This window comes from Vombatus ursinus, unplaced genomic scaffold (assembly GCF_900497805.2).
Source record: "Vombatus ursinus unplaced genomic scaffold, bare-nosed wombat genome assembly UNPS02014779.1, whole genome shotgun sequence".
Taxonomy (NCBI): Eukaryota; Metazoa; Chordata; class Mammalia; order Diprotodontia; family Vombatidae; genus Vombatus; species Vombatus ursinus.
In genome coordinates this window covers 35,779,853-35,793,169 of record NW_020954557.1, presented here as the reverse complement: position 1 = coordinate 35,793,169, position 13,317 = coordinate 35,779,853, and the positions used below count along the sequence as shown (strand labels likewise).

At 37.0% G+C, this 13,317-nt stretch overlaps 1 protein-coding gene across 1 annotated transcript in view; it reads right to left on the bottom strand.

Moving 5' to 3' along the window:
• ZNF385B (zinc finger protein 385B) overlaps nt 1-13,317 on the bottom strand; it is a 491,057-nt gene that overhangs the window by 357,448 nt on the left and 120,292 nt on the right. Inside the window, exon 2 of the mRNA XM_027866018.1 lies at nt 1,999-2,304. Within this exon, the coding sequence (XP_027721819.1) occupies nt 1,999-2,302 (304 nt within the window). The 5' untranslated portion in view covers nt 2,303-2,304. The remainder of the gene's footprint in view (nt 1-1,998; nt 2,305-13,317) is intronic.

Below are 13,317 nucleotides of genomic sequence, written 5' to 3'. Positions count from 1 at the left end.
TCTATGTTCCTAAGTATCTAAGTACCCATGCACCTGAAGTGTCTAGCATGGGAACATTAGATAGTACAAGATTTCTTCTTATACATATTGTGACACTAGGTATAAAAACAAAAAAGTTGAAATGTCCCTCCTTTGTAAACTCTTGTCATGCATGCCATTTACATCAACTTGTCATGGCTGAAGATAAAAATATAGCTAATTCTTACAGGAAAGAAGGAAATTAGCAAGTTCATGAATTGTTTACAAATTTATCATCAAGGTCAATTTTCTTTATTTTGAGATATTCTCCTTTTACTTAAAGCCATATGTGCTCATGAGGAAAAAAAAAAACAAAACACGTCCACAGCTATGTTTGAATTTGACACATTTTGTACTTCATAGCAGATACCCAAGCTTAGTCAATACCTTTGTGTAATTATGACATTCTTTATAATATAGGTATAATGAGAATATTAATTTGTGAGCTTCCTGTTGTAGATATTTTTCTGGTATTCTTTCTTATGCTTTTTTTTTTAACCACTTGAACACCACAGTCATTAAATACATAATGCAAGTAAGCAAGAATAAATTGCTCTATGATAACAAAGAGAAGATTGTGGGAGGGTTTTTTAAATTATTGTAAAATAATGATTTCCTATAACTTAGAAGTCAAGGCCTTTTGTTGGCCAGCAAATATCACACGGGTAAAACAATTTAAAGGACTGAGGAGATTTCTTAAATGGCAAGTATTTTCCACCAGGATTAATCAAGGCTCATGTGGAATTCGATTCAATTTGAAATATAAATTTCCTCATCATTATTTCCAGCTTGCTCTTTCTATGCAGACAACTTCATTTAAGTTCAATGGAGCATAACATGAATTATGACATAATGCCACACAGTCTAAAATTATATACATGGAAATGCCACATGTGGGAATTTCCCTACATGCAGTAAATTCCTACATGTGGCATTTCCACTTTATCATGCTTCAAGTATAGGCTTCTGTACCTCACACAAATGATTATTCAATTAGAATTTACAAACATTTCATCATTTAAAGAAAGGGTACTTATTTGTACCTCCAACTTAAAACCAGATATGATTTCCACATTTTGTAGTAGTCTCCCAGATAATAATATCTTTCTTTCTTTGTTTTTGTCCTTTCACATTGGACACTGCCAATAGGATGGCCATGAAGAAAAAAGTACTTTCCCAAAGGTAAGATAAATGTCCTAAGAAAAGTCAGGGGGGCAGCTAGGTGGCGCAGTGGATAGAGCACCAGCCCTGAAGTCAGGAGGACCTGAGTTCAAATGTGGCCTCAGACCAAACACTTGACACTTACTAGTTGTGTGACCTTGGGCAAGTCACTTAACCCCAATTGCCTAAAATAAAATAAAATGAAAAGTCAGGGACTATAATAGGAACACCAAGACTAACTAAATTCTTGCTTCTACTCCAACAAGAAGTAAAGGTTAGGAGTGGGGGTTGTTGGGATTGACCCTCTGGAGGTAGGATGTAAGTTTTGTTAAATCAGTCCCACTTCACTTCCGTTAGATCAATAATCAGTACATCAACTCAACAAAGGACGAGGACACTTAATATGCACATGATTAGTGTTTTTTCATAGTTAGTTTTTAAATATACTATCTACTTTAAGTTATTAAGTAAAAAACGGATTAAAAATTTGAAGAAACTTGAATTCTTGTGAGAAAAAGAAATGATCTCATTTGTTCATTTTGGAAACATGCTTCAAAAGTACATTAGGAAATGTTCACACACTCTTTGAATACAGGAGGGCTTATGCTCTGTCGTACAAATTGTGTCAGACATCGATAATCAAAAACCGGAAAGTGACAAATTGCTCCTGAAATTTTACTTTGGCAAGGGAATATAATATCATGATTTGTGACCACTGTTATAAAGAGAAAAACTCATCTTTCCTAAAACCATTTGTTTTTCTAATAGAAAAGATCCACTCACCCATGTAAACAATGACCTCTGGACACTCCTACATACCTGTACTTGTGCCTACCAGCAGTGACCCAGGGTTGGAAGAATGTGCAGGGACCTTCCCATCATTAAGTTGCTTCACCCTCTTCAGGTGTGATTTCCCATTGTAATGGACCTGAGCCTGAGCTGCAGAGTTCAGCTGAATGTTGCACACATCACAGAAGGAAAAGAGAATTTTCTTTTTTTCTTTACTCAGTTGAGAGTCAGGTCGTTCATGCTTTGGTCCTTTGTCTTCAAAACCTCGTAGAAAGGTAGCCATATTCATAATTCCATCTTCGAGGATGTAGTCAGGACTTAAAGGACGCTTCATACCTATAGAAAGAATACATGGTCCTTGAAATAAAAAACTGACTGGCTATTTATTTCGTACCACGTTTAAATTTTAAAATCAGTATATTTGCAGCCAAGTTAGCCAAGTTCATCAAAAATTCTTCCATGCCACCCAATACCAACTGTTAAGGAATATTTATTCATTCAAAAACCTGTATTAGGTGCCTACTATATACAGAACATAGTGCTAGGGTATGACAAATCTCTTGCCTGCATGGAGCTTGAAGTTCAGTAAAGTAATAAGATACATACAAATAATTATTATTATACATAATATTATATAGTAATTGTATTTGAGATTTGCAAAATATAGCTACTTAAGATCACAGAATTTCAGAATTGGAAAGGCCTGCAGAGGTTAAGCAGAATTTGAGAAGAGATCCCCTCTATACATATCTGACAAGAAGCAAGAGGAGGGAAGGGACACTGCCACCACTCTGCTCTCATCACCTCACATCTGGACTGTTGAAATAGCCTACAGTCTCATCTCTTTACCTCAAGTCTCTTGGAGCCACTCCAAATCATCATTCACTAAGCTGCCAAACTGATTTTCCTAAAATGTAGGTCTGACCATGTCACCTCACTAGTAAACTCTGGTGGCTCCCTATTACCTCTAAGATCAAATATAAAATCATATGTCTTTTAAAGCCCTTTATAACCTGGCCCCTTCCTAACTTTCTAGCCTTCTTACTCTCCTCCATGTGCTCTATGATCCAGTAACACTGGCCTCCTGGCAGCTCTTTGTACACTAGATAGATAGGTAGATAGATAGATAGATAGATAAAAATTTTTAAATCTAGTCCCCAAATATTATAAGATATAAAATATGAGCTACCAGAAGTTATATTCCTATGGACCCAGATATAAGGATATGCACCCCAAGTAGAGAAAGGGACCACATGTGGAAAGAAGAGGAAGAGGAAGAGAAAGAAGAAGAAAAGGAAAAGAAAGAGGTAGAAGAAATTTTGATATGTTAATTTGATATCCAAACCAGAAAGTGAAAAGATTTTGGAAATAAATGAAAAGATGGTGCACAAGTCTTGTATAGATGGGCAAATAAAGGAGTTGACCTCACTTTGTGGCCAAAGTTAACAAGAAATGATTGCATGTGATATTTGGTGAGCTCATATTACACTACTCATGATAAATGTTTTTTTTAAAAAAAAAAGACCAACGTAGGAATAAAAGCAGCCTATATGCCAAAAGTTGTTGTAAAGAAGATGAAGAGGTCTAAAAATTCTGTGAAGAATCTAGTAAAAACTCCACAGCAAAAGAACATGTATTTTAATACTCAGTGACAATGTATAGATGACATTGGCAAAAAAAAAGTGTTGGAAAAATGGTTTGGGAGTAAAATATAAGAGAGATCAAAGGTTTATATTCCACATAAAAGCCTCCTAACTATGTTATAAATTCTTTGAAAAAAAAAATGGAGATACTGAATGTGGCAAACACTGAATTGTATCATAAAACTAAAATTGTGCTTTGGCTGTGTTTTAATGGACAAAAAATGACTCATTATTGATGTTGGAGCCATTCCTGAATCAATTATTTGTGTTCAGTCTGATTTATTAGATGATTAAAATTAATAGATAAGTAGCAGAATATTTTTTAAAACATATGGCATGAAATTAAAAATGTAATCTGACCTAATTAAACAAATCATTGATATTAAAAGATGGGGAATGGGTAGAAGAATGGACATTGACATGGAATATAGGAATTTCGTACAGATTTTTAACTAATATAAATTAATTTATTTAAAGAAGAGAAGGAAAGGAAAAAGCTGGGAAACAATCTTTACAGCAAATGTCTCTCAAAAAGCCTCATCTCTCAAATATACAGAAAACTGAGTCAAATTTATAAGAATACAAGCCTTTCTCCAATTCATAAATGGTCAAAAGATAAGAACAGGCAGTTTTCAGAGGAAGAAACCAAAGCTATCTATAGGAATATGAAGAAATGTTTTAAATCATTTCTGATTAGAGAAATGCAAATTAAAAGAAAAAACCTCCGAGGTACCACCTCATGCTTATTAGATTGACTAATTGACAAAAAAGGAAAATTATAAATGTTGGAGAGGATGTGACACTAATTGGGCCACTAATGCATTGTTGGTGGAGTTATGAACTGATCCAACCATTGTAGAGAGCAATTGGGAACTACGCCCAAAGGGCAACCAAACTGTGCATACCCTTTGATCCAGCAATGTCACTACTAAATCTGTATCCCAAAAAGACATAAGAAAATGGAAAAGGACCTACATGTACAAAAATATTTATAGCAGTCCTTTTCATGGTGGCAAAATATTGGAAATTGAAGGGATGCCCATCAATTGGGGAACGTCTGAACAAGCTGTGGTATTCCATATAATATAATATAACATAACATTATATTATATGTATATATATAATATATAATCCACATTATATATAATATATTCTACATTACATGTGGAATGTAATGGAATACTATTGTGCAATAAGAAACAATGAATAGGCAGATTTCAGAAAAACCTGAAAAGACTTACATGAATTGATGCAAAGTGAAATGAGCAGAACCAGGAAAACATTGTACAGCATATCAGCAACATTGTGTGATGATCAACTATGAATGACTCAGCTCTTATTAGCAATACAATAATCTAAAACAAATACAAAGGACTCATGAAGGAAAATGCTATCCACATCCAGATAAAGAACTGATGGACTCTGAATGCAGATTGAAGCATATTTTTTTCAATTACTTCATTCTTTTTTTGTGGTATTTATTTTTTGATCTGTTTCTTCTTCATATGGAAATACATTTTATATGATAGCACATGTATAACCTATATCAAATTGCCTACCATTTTTGGAAGGGGGAGGGGAAGGAGGGAGAAAAATCTGGATCTCAAAATCTTATAAAAATGAATCCTAAAAATTGTCTTGACATGTAATTAGAAAAAAAAATACCGTTCAAAAATAAAAAATAAAAGCACCTGAATCAACAAACATTTGATTCCTTTGCCAACTAGATTATGTGGTAGCCAGAACAACACTGGTTTGGAATATAAACTTGATGGAATGATTACAAGGATGATAATTATGGGTATTAATAGGAGCAATTTACTCATCTGTAGAATAGGCAAGCACTTGATGGTTCCCAAGGTTCCTTCTAGATCTAAGCTTATGATCCTGTGATCCTAGTTTTGGTTCCTGTCTCTCTTCCACAATACAATAAGGAGAAGCAAAGGAAAAAAAAGTATAAAGAAAGCCTGACAGGAAAAGTCATCCATAAGGGCAGTTAGGTGGCACAGAACCCTGGGCCTGGAGTCAGGAAGACCTGAGTTCAAACGCGGTCTCAGATATTTACTAGCTGTGTGACCCTGGGAAAATCATTTAACCTCTGTCTGCCTCAGTTTTCTGAATTGTAAATGGGGATTATGACAGTACCTACCTCATCTCCCTGTGAGGATAAAATGAGGTATATGTAAAGCAATTAGCACAGTGCCTGGCACACAGTAAATGCATTAAACACACACACACTTATACACATATTAAATATACATACATACACATTCACATATTATATATACACATATACAAATACATGCACACATGCATACATATACACACATATTACATATGACATATATACACAGCATATATATATGCATTATATATACATACACACATATATTATACATACATATATACACATACAGGTATACATGTATCATATACGTATATATACAAATATATACACATGCATACATATACACATTTTATATATATATAATGACATATATCACATTATATACACACACACACATATATATACATCATTATATATACATACCCACATATATTATACATACATATACATACATATACAGGTATACATGTATCATATATACACACACATATGCATATATACACACAAATATATACACACATGCATACATATATACAATTGCATATATAATGATAAATATATACATAGTATATATACATACACACATAAACACACATATATACATATGCACATATATTGTTTGTTGTTGTTGTTCCTCCTTTTTTCTGGAAGAGACCCAGTGACTTCAGGAGGGTGATGTCTTGACTTGCAAGTGAGTTGGATTTAAGTGAGGCAGAGCTGTGCAAAGTCATCAGCCTCACTCTCTCCTTCAGAGTCATTGGAGTCCAGTGGTAAGACATAGGTCAGGACAACTGGAGATGGCGGGGATGCAGTGGGGCACCTTGGGCTTTTTAAGCTAAGATCTTTCCCAAGTCTCAGTTTGTCTGAGGCAAAGCCCATTCAGTAGTTAAAAGGCTGAGTCAGAACTCATGGTAAAAGATGGCCTAGTTTGCCTTCACAAAAGAATCAGTCTGGGAGGGGAAGCCCCTCAGGGTTTCTGGCCAGAACAGAAACAATCACTATTTGCACTCATTCTCAGCCATCAACACCCAAACAATGAACAAGATAGGCTTGGGCTGGGACCTGTTATTGACCATTCAGTGAAAACCAGAGTGATTTGGGTTTGGAGGCATAGTCAGGTATCTCCATTTGAATCACAATAGCCTTTAAAAAAAAACAAACTTGTTTTCCATGAAATCATCACGAAAATTTCATGAAATCATCAGTGAAAAACTACATGAGACAAAAGAGTTAATTGTCCCATTTTGGGGGGAGTAGGGGGAGGAAGCACACACACAATAATAAAATAAATGAGGAAAAAATTTTAAAAATCTGTCAATGTCACCTATGCTACCTATCTGCTAATTCCACCTCTAGCGCCCATTTGTCAGTGCCACCTTGACAACTCTGTGCCAGTCCCGACCAGGTCACTGATCTGCAAATGCTACCTATGTTACTTAGGTGCAAATGCAACCTGTCACTAATGTGCAAATGCCAACTATGTCACCTAACTGCAAATGTCCCCTTTGTCACCTATCTGTAAACGTCACCTATGTACAAATGTCCTAGTGTCACAGATGTGCCAACGTCATCTATATGTAAATACCACCAGTAGCTCTTATAGCCAATGTCACTTATACCATCTATCTGATAACAGCAGCTTGTCAATTGTCTGTAATGTCTTCCACTTCACCCAACCACCAATATCACCTCTGTCACCTACCTACCAATCCCACCTAAGCCGCCCATCTGCCAATGCCACCCATGACACTGCATTAAATCTCTAAATACAACCTATGACACATACTTGCAAATGTCATCTAATACCAATGTCACCTATAGAAACTTTCTGCTAATGACACCCTTATCAAATGTCTGCAATATCTTTCATTTCACCTAATTGCTGATGCCATCTCTCTCACCTCTCGGCCAATGCTACCCATGACACCAGTCCCCAAATGCCACCTATGTCACTTACATGCAAATGCCACCTATGTCCCCTAAATGCAGATGTCACTTTTGTCATCTGTCTGTACAAGTCACATATCTATAAATATCAGCAATGTGTCAATGTCACCCAATGTCACTTATTGTCACCTATCCACAAATGCCACTTCTGTCACCTATCTGCCAATGCCACCTGTGACGCCAATCTCCAAATGCCACCTATATCATATACCAGCAAATGCTACCCATATCACCTCTCGGTAAGGCCAATATATCCTTATCACCAATAACACCTAGCTGCTAACGACACCTTTGTCAAATGTCTGACATGTCTTTAATTTCACCTATCTGTCAATGACACCTGTGACATAATCTCTAAAATCCACCTATGTCATTTATTGGCAAATGCCACCTATGTCACTTAAGCACAAATGCCATCTGTGTCTCCAAAATGCAAATGTTGCTTTTGTCACTTAAATGAAAATGTTATCTCTTGTCACCCATGTCACCTAGGAGCCAATGTCACTTCTGTCATCTATCTCCAAATGCCACCTTTTTAACCCATCTGCCAATGCCACCTGGGACTCCAACTTCCATTGATACCTATATCCCCAAGGTGCCATTGTCACCTAGGTGCTAGTCACCTCTTTCACATACCTGCAAATGCCACTTATGTTACCTAATGGTTGATACCACCTCAGTCACTTATCTGGTAATGTCGCTTTTGTCACCTATCTGCTAAGCCCAGTTATGTCAATGATCTGCCAATGCCACCTGTACACCAATCTTCAAATGCCACCTATGTCCTATAACTGCAAATGCCATCAACGTCAACTATTTATAAATACCACTAGCATCCCTTATAGCCAATGTCACTTATACTACCTATCTGCTAATAGCACCTTATCAATTGTAATGTCTTTCATTTCACCTAACTTCCAATGCCATCTCTGCCATCCATCTTAAAATGCCACCTGTGACACCAATCTCCAAATGCCGCCCATGTCATCTGTGGGCAAATGCCTATGTCACTTTTGCACAAATACCACCTAGCTCCCTGAAATGCAAATGTCACTTTTGTCATTTATCTGAAAATGTTACCTTTATTAAAATGTCACTAATGTCACCAAGGTGCCACTGTCACCTATGTCACCTATGTGCTGTTGTCACCCACGTCACCCACTTGCCAATTCCACTTTTGTCACCTATCTGCTAATCTCACCTAAGTCATCCATCTACTCATGCTGGTAGCAATCTCTACATGCCGCCTAAGTAATAGAACTGCAAATGCCACTTATGTGTAAATGCCACCTATATGTCACTTATATGTAAGTGTCACCTATCGACAAATGTCACCAATGTGCTAATGTCACTTACGTGCCAACATCACTTATGTCACCTATCACCAAATATTACCTATGTCACCTCAGCCAAGGCCACCCTTGTTCACCCATCTGCCAATGCCACCTCTGACACCAATCTCTAAATGCCACCTATGTCACCTTTCTGTAAATGCCACCTATATCCCTTACTGTCCAAAGTCACCTATAGCATCTAGCTGATAATGGTACCTTTGTCACATGTCTACAGTCTTTTATTTCATCTAACTGCCAATGTCACCTCTGTTACCTATCTGCCTATCCTACCTATGTCAACAATCTGTCAATGACACATGTGACACCAATCTCCAAATGCCACCCACATCATTTATGGGCAAATGCCACCTAGCTCTCCAAAATGCAAATGTCACTTTTGTCACTTATCTGATAGCACTTTATAAAAATGTCACCAATGTGCCACTTTCATTTATGTCATCTATGTGTCATTGTCACCATTCACCTATTGCTAAATGCAATCTATGTCACCTATCTACCAATGCCACCTGTGGCAGCAACCTCCACATGTCACTTATGTAATATAACTGCAAATGCCACTTATATCACTTATGTGTAAATGCCACTTATATCCTTTAAATGCAAACATCATTTTTGTCACCTATCTTCATATATCATATCTACATGCCACCAATGTGCCAATGTCACCTTTGTGCCAATGTCACCTATCTCACTCATCTGCCAATGCCACCTGTTTTACTTATTTGTTAATGCCATTTTTGACACCCATCTGCCAATCCATCTATGTAGCTTATCTACCAATGCCACATGTGACACCAATCTCCAAATGCCACCCGTGTTATTGATGTCCAAATGCCACCTTTGTCACCTAAATACAAATGTCACTTTTGTCACCTATCTGTACATGTCATCTATCTCCAAATGTCACCAATGTCACCTATGTGCCAATGTTACCTATCTGTAAATGCTACTTATGTCACCCATCTGCCAATGCCACCTGTGACACCAATCTCCAAATGCCACCTATATCCCTTACCAGTCAATGTCACTTATGCCACCTATCTATTAATGGCACCTTTGTCCTTTGTCACCTATCTGCCAACGTCACCTATTTGTCAATCCCACCCATGTAATTTATCTCTCAATGTCACCTCTGTCACCTATCTGCCAATATCATCCACATCACCTATTTGCCAATGCCAACTTTTTCACCTGTATGTCAATGCCACCTATGTTACCAGTTTTCCAATTGAACTTGAGTCACCAATCTCCAAATGCTACTTTTGTCACTTATCTGCAAATGTCACCCATGTCATTGATCTACAGACATAATCTACGTTATCAATCTGCAATCATCCATGTCACCTATCTACTAATGTCACATACGTCACCTCTTTTTAAATGTCACCTATGTGTTAATGTCACCTGTGTCAGCAATCAGAAATAAAAAAGGACAAGTATAAAACTACACATGGATTTCAACATCTCAGGTCCACATATGCTTCTTGAAGAAGTAGAGATTGAACTGGAGAAAGCAACAACTGGGAAAAGCAACTTGATTAGATCAAGTACATGGGTAGGTCCACGCTACAGATGACACAGTTTTCAGGCAGTTCAGAGGGATCAATTCTCAAGATACCTGAAGAAGAAAAAATATACCAAAACCATAGAGAAAAAAAAAAAAACTGGACCCTATTACCCACTCCACCTCCCTAAAGGCAACCAAGTGAGTATCAATAGCTACCCAAAATAGGCCAGCATTTACATCTACATAAAATTTTAATGAGAACATCTACACATGCATTGAGGGCATCCTTGATGAGGGTATCTGAGACAGGCTTTTGGAAGTGACATTCCACAGAAACCACATTTCACCATTACACAACTGAAATTTTAGATAATACCAGATGCCACCGTCCTTATGTTTGCTGACTAAAAAAGCTTTGATATGGTAAAGCAGAACGTTGCTTTGAAGGCGCTCTTCCAATGAGGTATTTCCTGCGCAAATGTAAAAATTACATAAAATTCCTTGAAATATATAATAGAGATGACTTTATTTTGATGATCCTTTGATCATTAATATCAAATTAATCTAAAAACTTCTGATTAACAATAATGATAGCTAAAATTTATATAGTGCTTATTATGTGGCAGGCATTGTGCTAAGCACTTTTCTCATTTGATGCTCACAACAACCCCGGAAGATAGGTGCTATTAGTACCCCCATTCTACAGATGAAGAAACTGAGGCAAAACGAGGTTAAGGGTCACACAGCTAGGAAATGTGTAAATCTGGATTTGAGCTCAGGTGTTGCAGACTTCAGGCCCAGGGCCTGATGTACTATGGCGCCACCTAGTGGCCCAAATAATATCATTAATATTATATATTAAAGGCATCAAAGTGGGAAATCTATGCTTACCATAAGTGTTAGACATTGTCATGAAGAAGACCCAGCATGAAGTCCAATTCAAAGAGATTACCTTTAGATCAAGGGTTCTTAAACTGTTTTATGTGTGTTATGGACTCCTTTGGCAATCTGGTAAACCTCATCTCTGAATGTTTTTACCTAATTGAAGGAAATGCTAGATTTCACTTATATATTAGTGAAAATAAAGAGGCATTTTCCCTTTCCATATTCATGCAACCACTGAAATCCAGGTTTCACCCTGCTTCATATGGCAAGATCCTCCAGCTGTTCCTGTCTGTAGATGACATTGTACTCCTTATCCCTTGTTGTTTTACTCAGTCAATGAGCACTTATTACTCACCTACTATGTGCCAGGCACTGTGCTGAGCACTATTAATTTGTTGAGTGTGATATATTTCTGTACCAAACTCTGTATGTTTATGTGTGTTCAACTCTCCTTTATCCATTTCAGATGAGTAAAGTTAACCTAATGTCCTTCCCTTCACCTCTTCCTTGAATGTATTCTCTCCTTACTCTAATTATGAGAAACAGCAACTTCTACACACTTTTTTCTTCCTTTCTACATTAGTGTTTTCTTTTTTTTTTTAATTTTTTCTTTTTTTTTTAGACAACTGGGGTTAAGTGACTTGCCCAGGGTCACACAGCTAGTAAGTATTAAGTGTTCAGTCTGAGGTTAGATTTGAACTCAGGTCCTCCTGACTTCAGGGCCGGTGCTTTATCCACTGCACCACCTAGCTGCCCCTTACATTAGTGTTTTCTTCTTTCTATCTACCTACCCTTTTCTCCTCCTTAAGCCTACAGAACAGGTGAAATCTACCCCAGGGCCATTGTTCTTTTTTTTTTTTTTTTACTATTAAATGCCTTCTATATCCTTTGAAGGAAAACTTGTTTGTTTCAACTAAAATGTTAACACTATGTTATATATCTCTTCCCAATTGTTCAAATAAATTTACCTTGTTGAATTTCTCTAGATTTTTGTGTTTGCATTTCAAAGATCCTATTCAACTATGATCTTTTCATTACAGATATACGAAAGTCCACTATTCTATTAAAGATCCATTTTCTGTGTAGGATTTTATTCAGGTTTACAAGGTAAATAATTCTTGATTTTAACTCTATATTGTTTCTGTTGGCTTTTGGGATATTGTATTATGAGATCACCTCTGATCTCAAATAGAAGCTGTCAGGTCTTGTTTGAATCTGACTATAGTTCCTTGATACTTGAACTCTTTTCTTTACATTTGCAAGTATTTGTTTATTTATTTATTTTTGATATGGGACTGTTGGATTTTGGCTATGAAATTCATGGTACTTTTCCTTTAGGAGTTCCTTTCAGCAAGAGATCCGTGGATTCTTTCTATCTTTACTTTATCCTCTGGTTTTAACAAAACTGGTCAGTTTTCATTTATGATTTTTTTTTTAGGCAATTGGGGTTAAGTGACTTGTCCAGGGTCACACAGCTAGTTAGTGTCAAGTGTTTGGTCTGAGGCCAGATTTGAACTCAGATCCTCCTGTCTTCAGGGCCGGTGCTCTATCCACTGCACCACCTAATTGCCCCATTTATGATTTCTTGAAATGTAGTGTCCAGCCAGGCTTGGTGGCCTGTAACCCTTGCTACTAGGGAGCCTGAGGTTGGTGAATCATTTAAGTTCAGGAAGTCTGACCTGCAATAGGCTAAATTGATCTGGTGTCCACACTAAGTCTGGCACCCATGCAGTGCACAGGAGAGTTGGCTACCAGTCTGCCTAAGGTAGAATGAACTGTTCCAGGTTGGAAACAAAGCAGGTCAAAGATGCTTTGCCAATCAGAAATAGGAGAAGGGAGGAAGGAAGGAAGGAAGGAAGGAAGGAAGGAAGGAAGGAAGGAAGG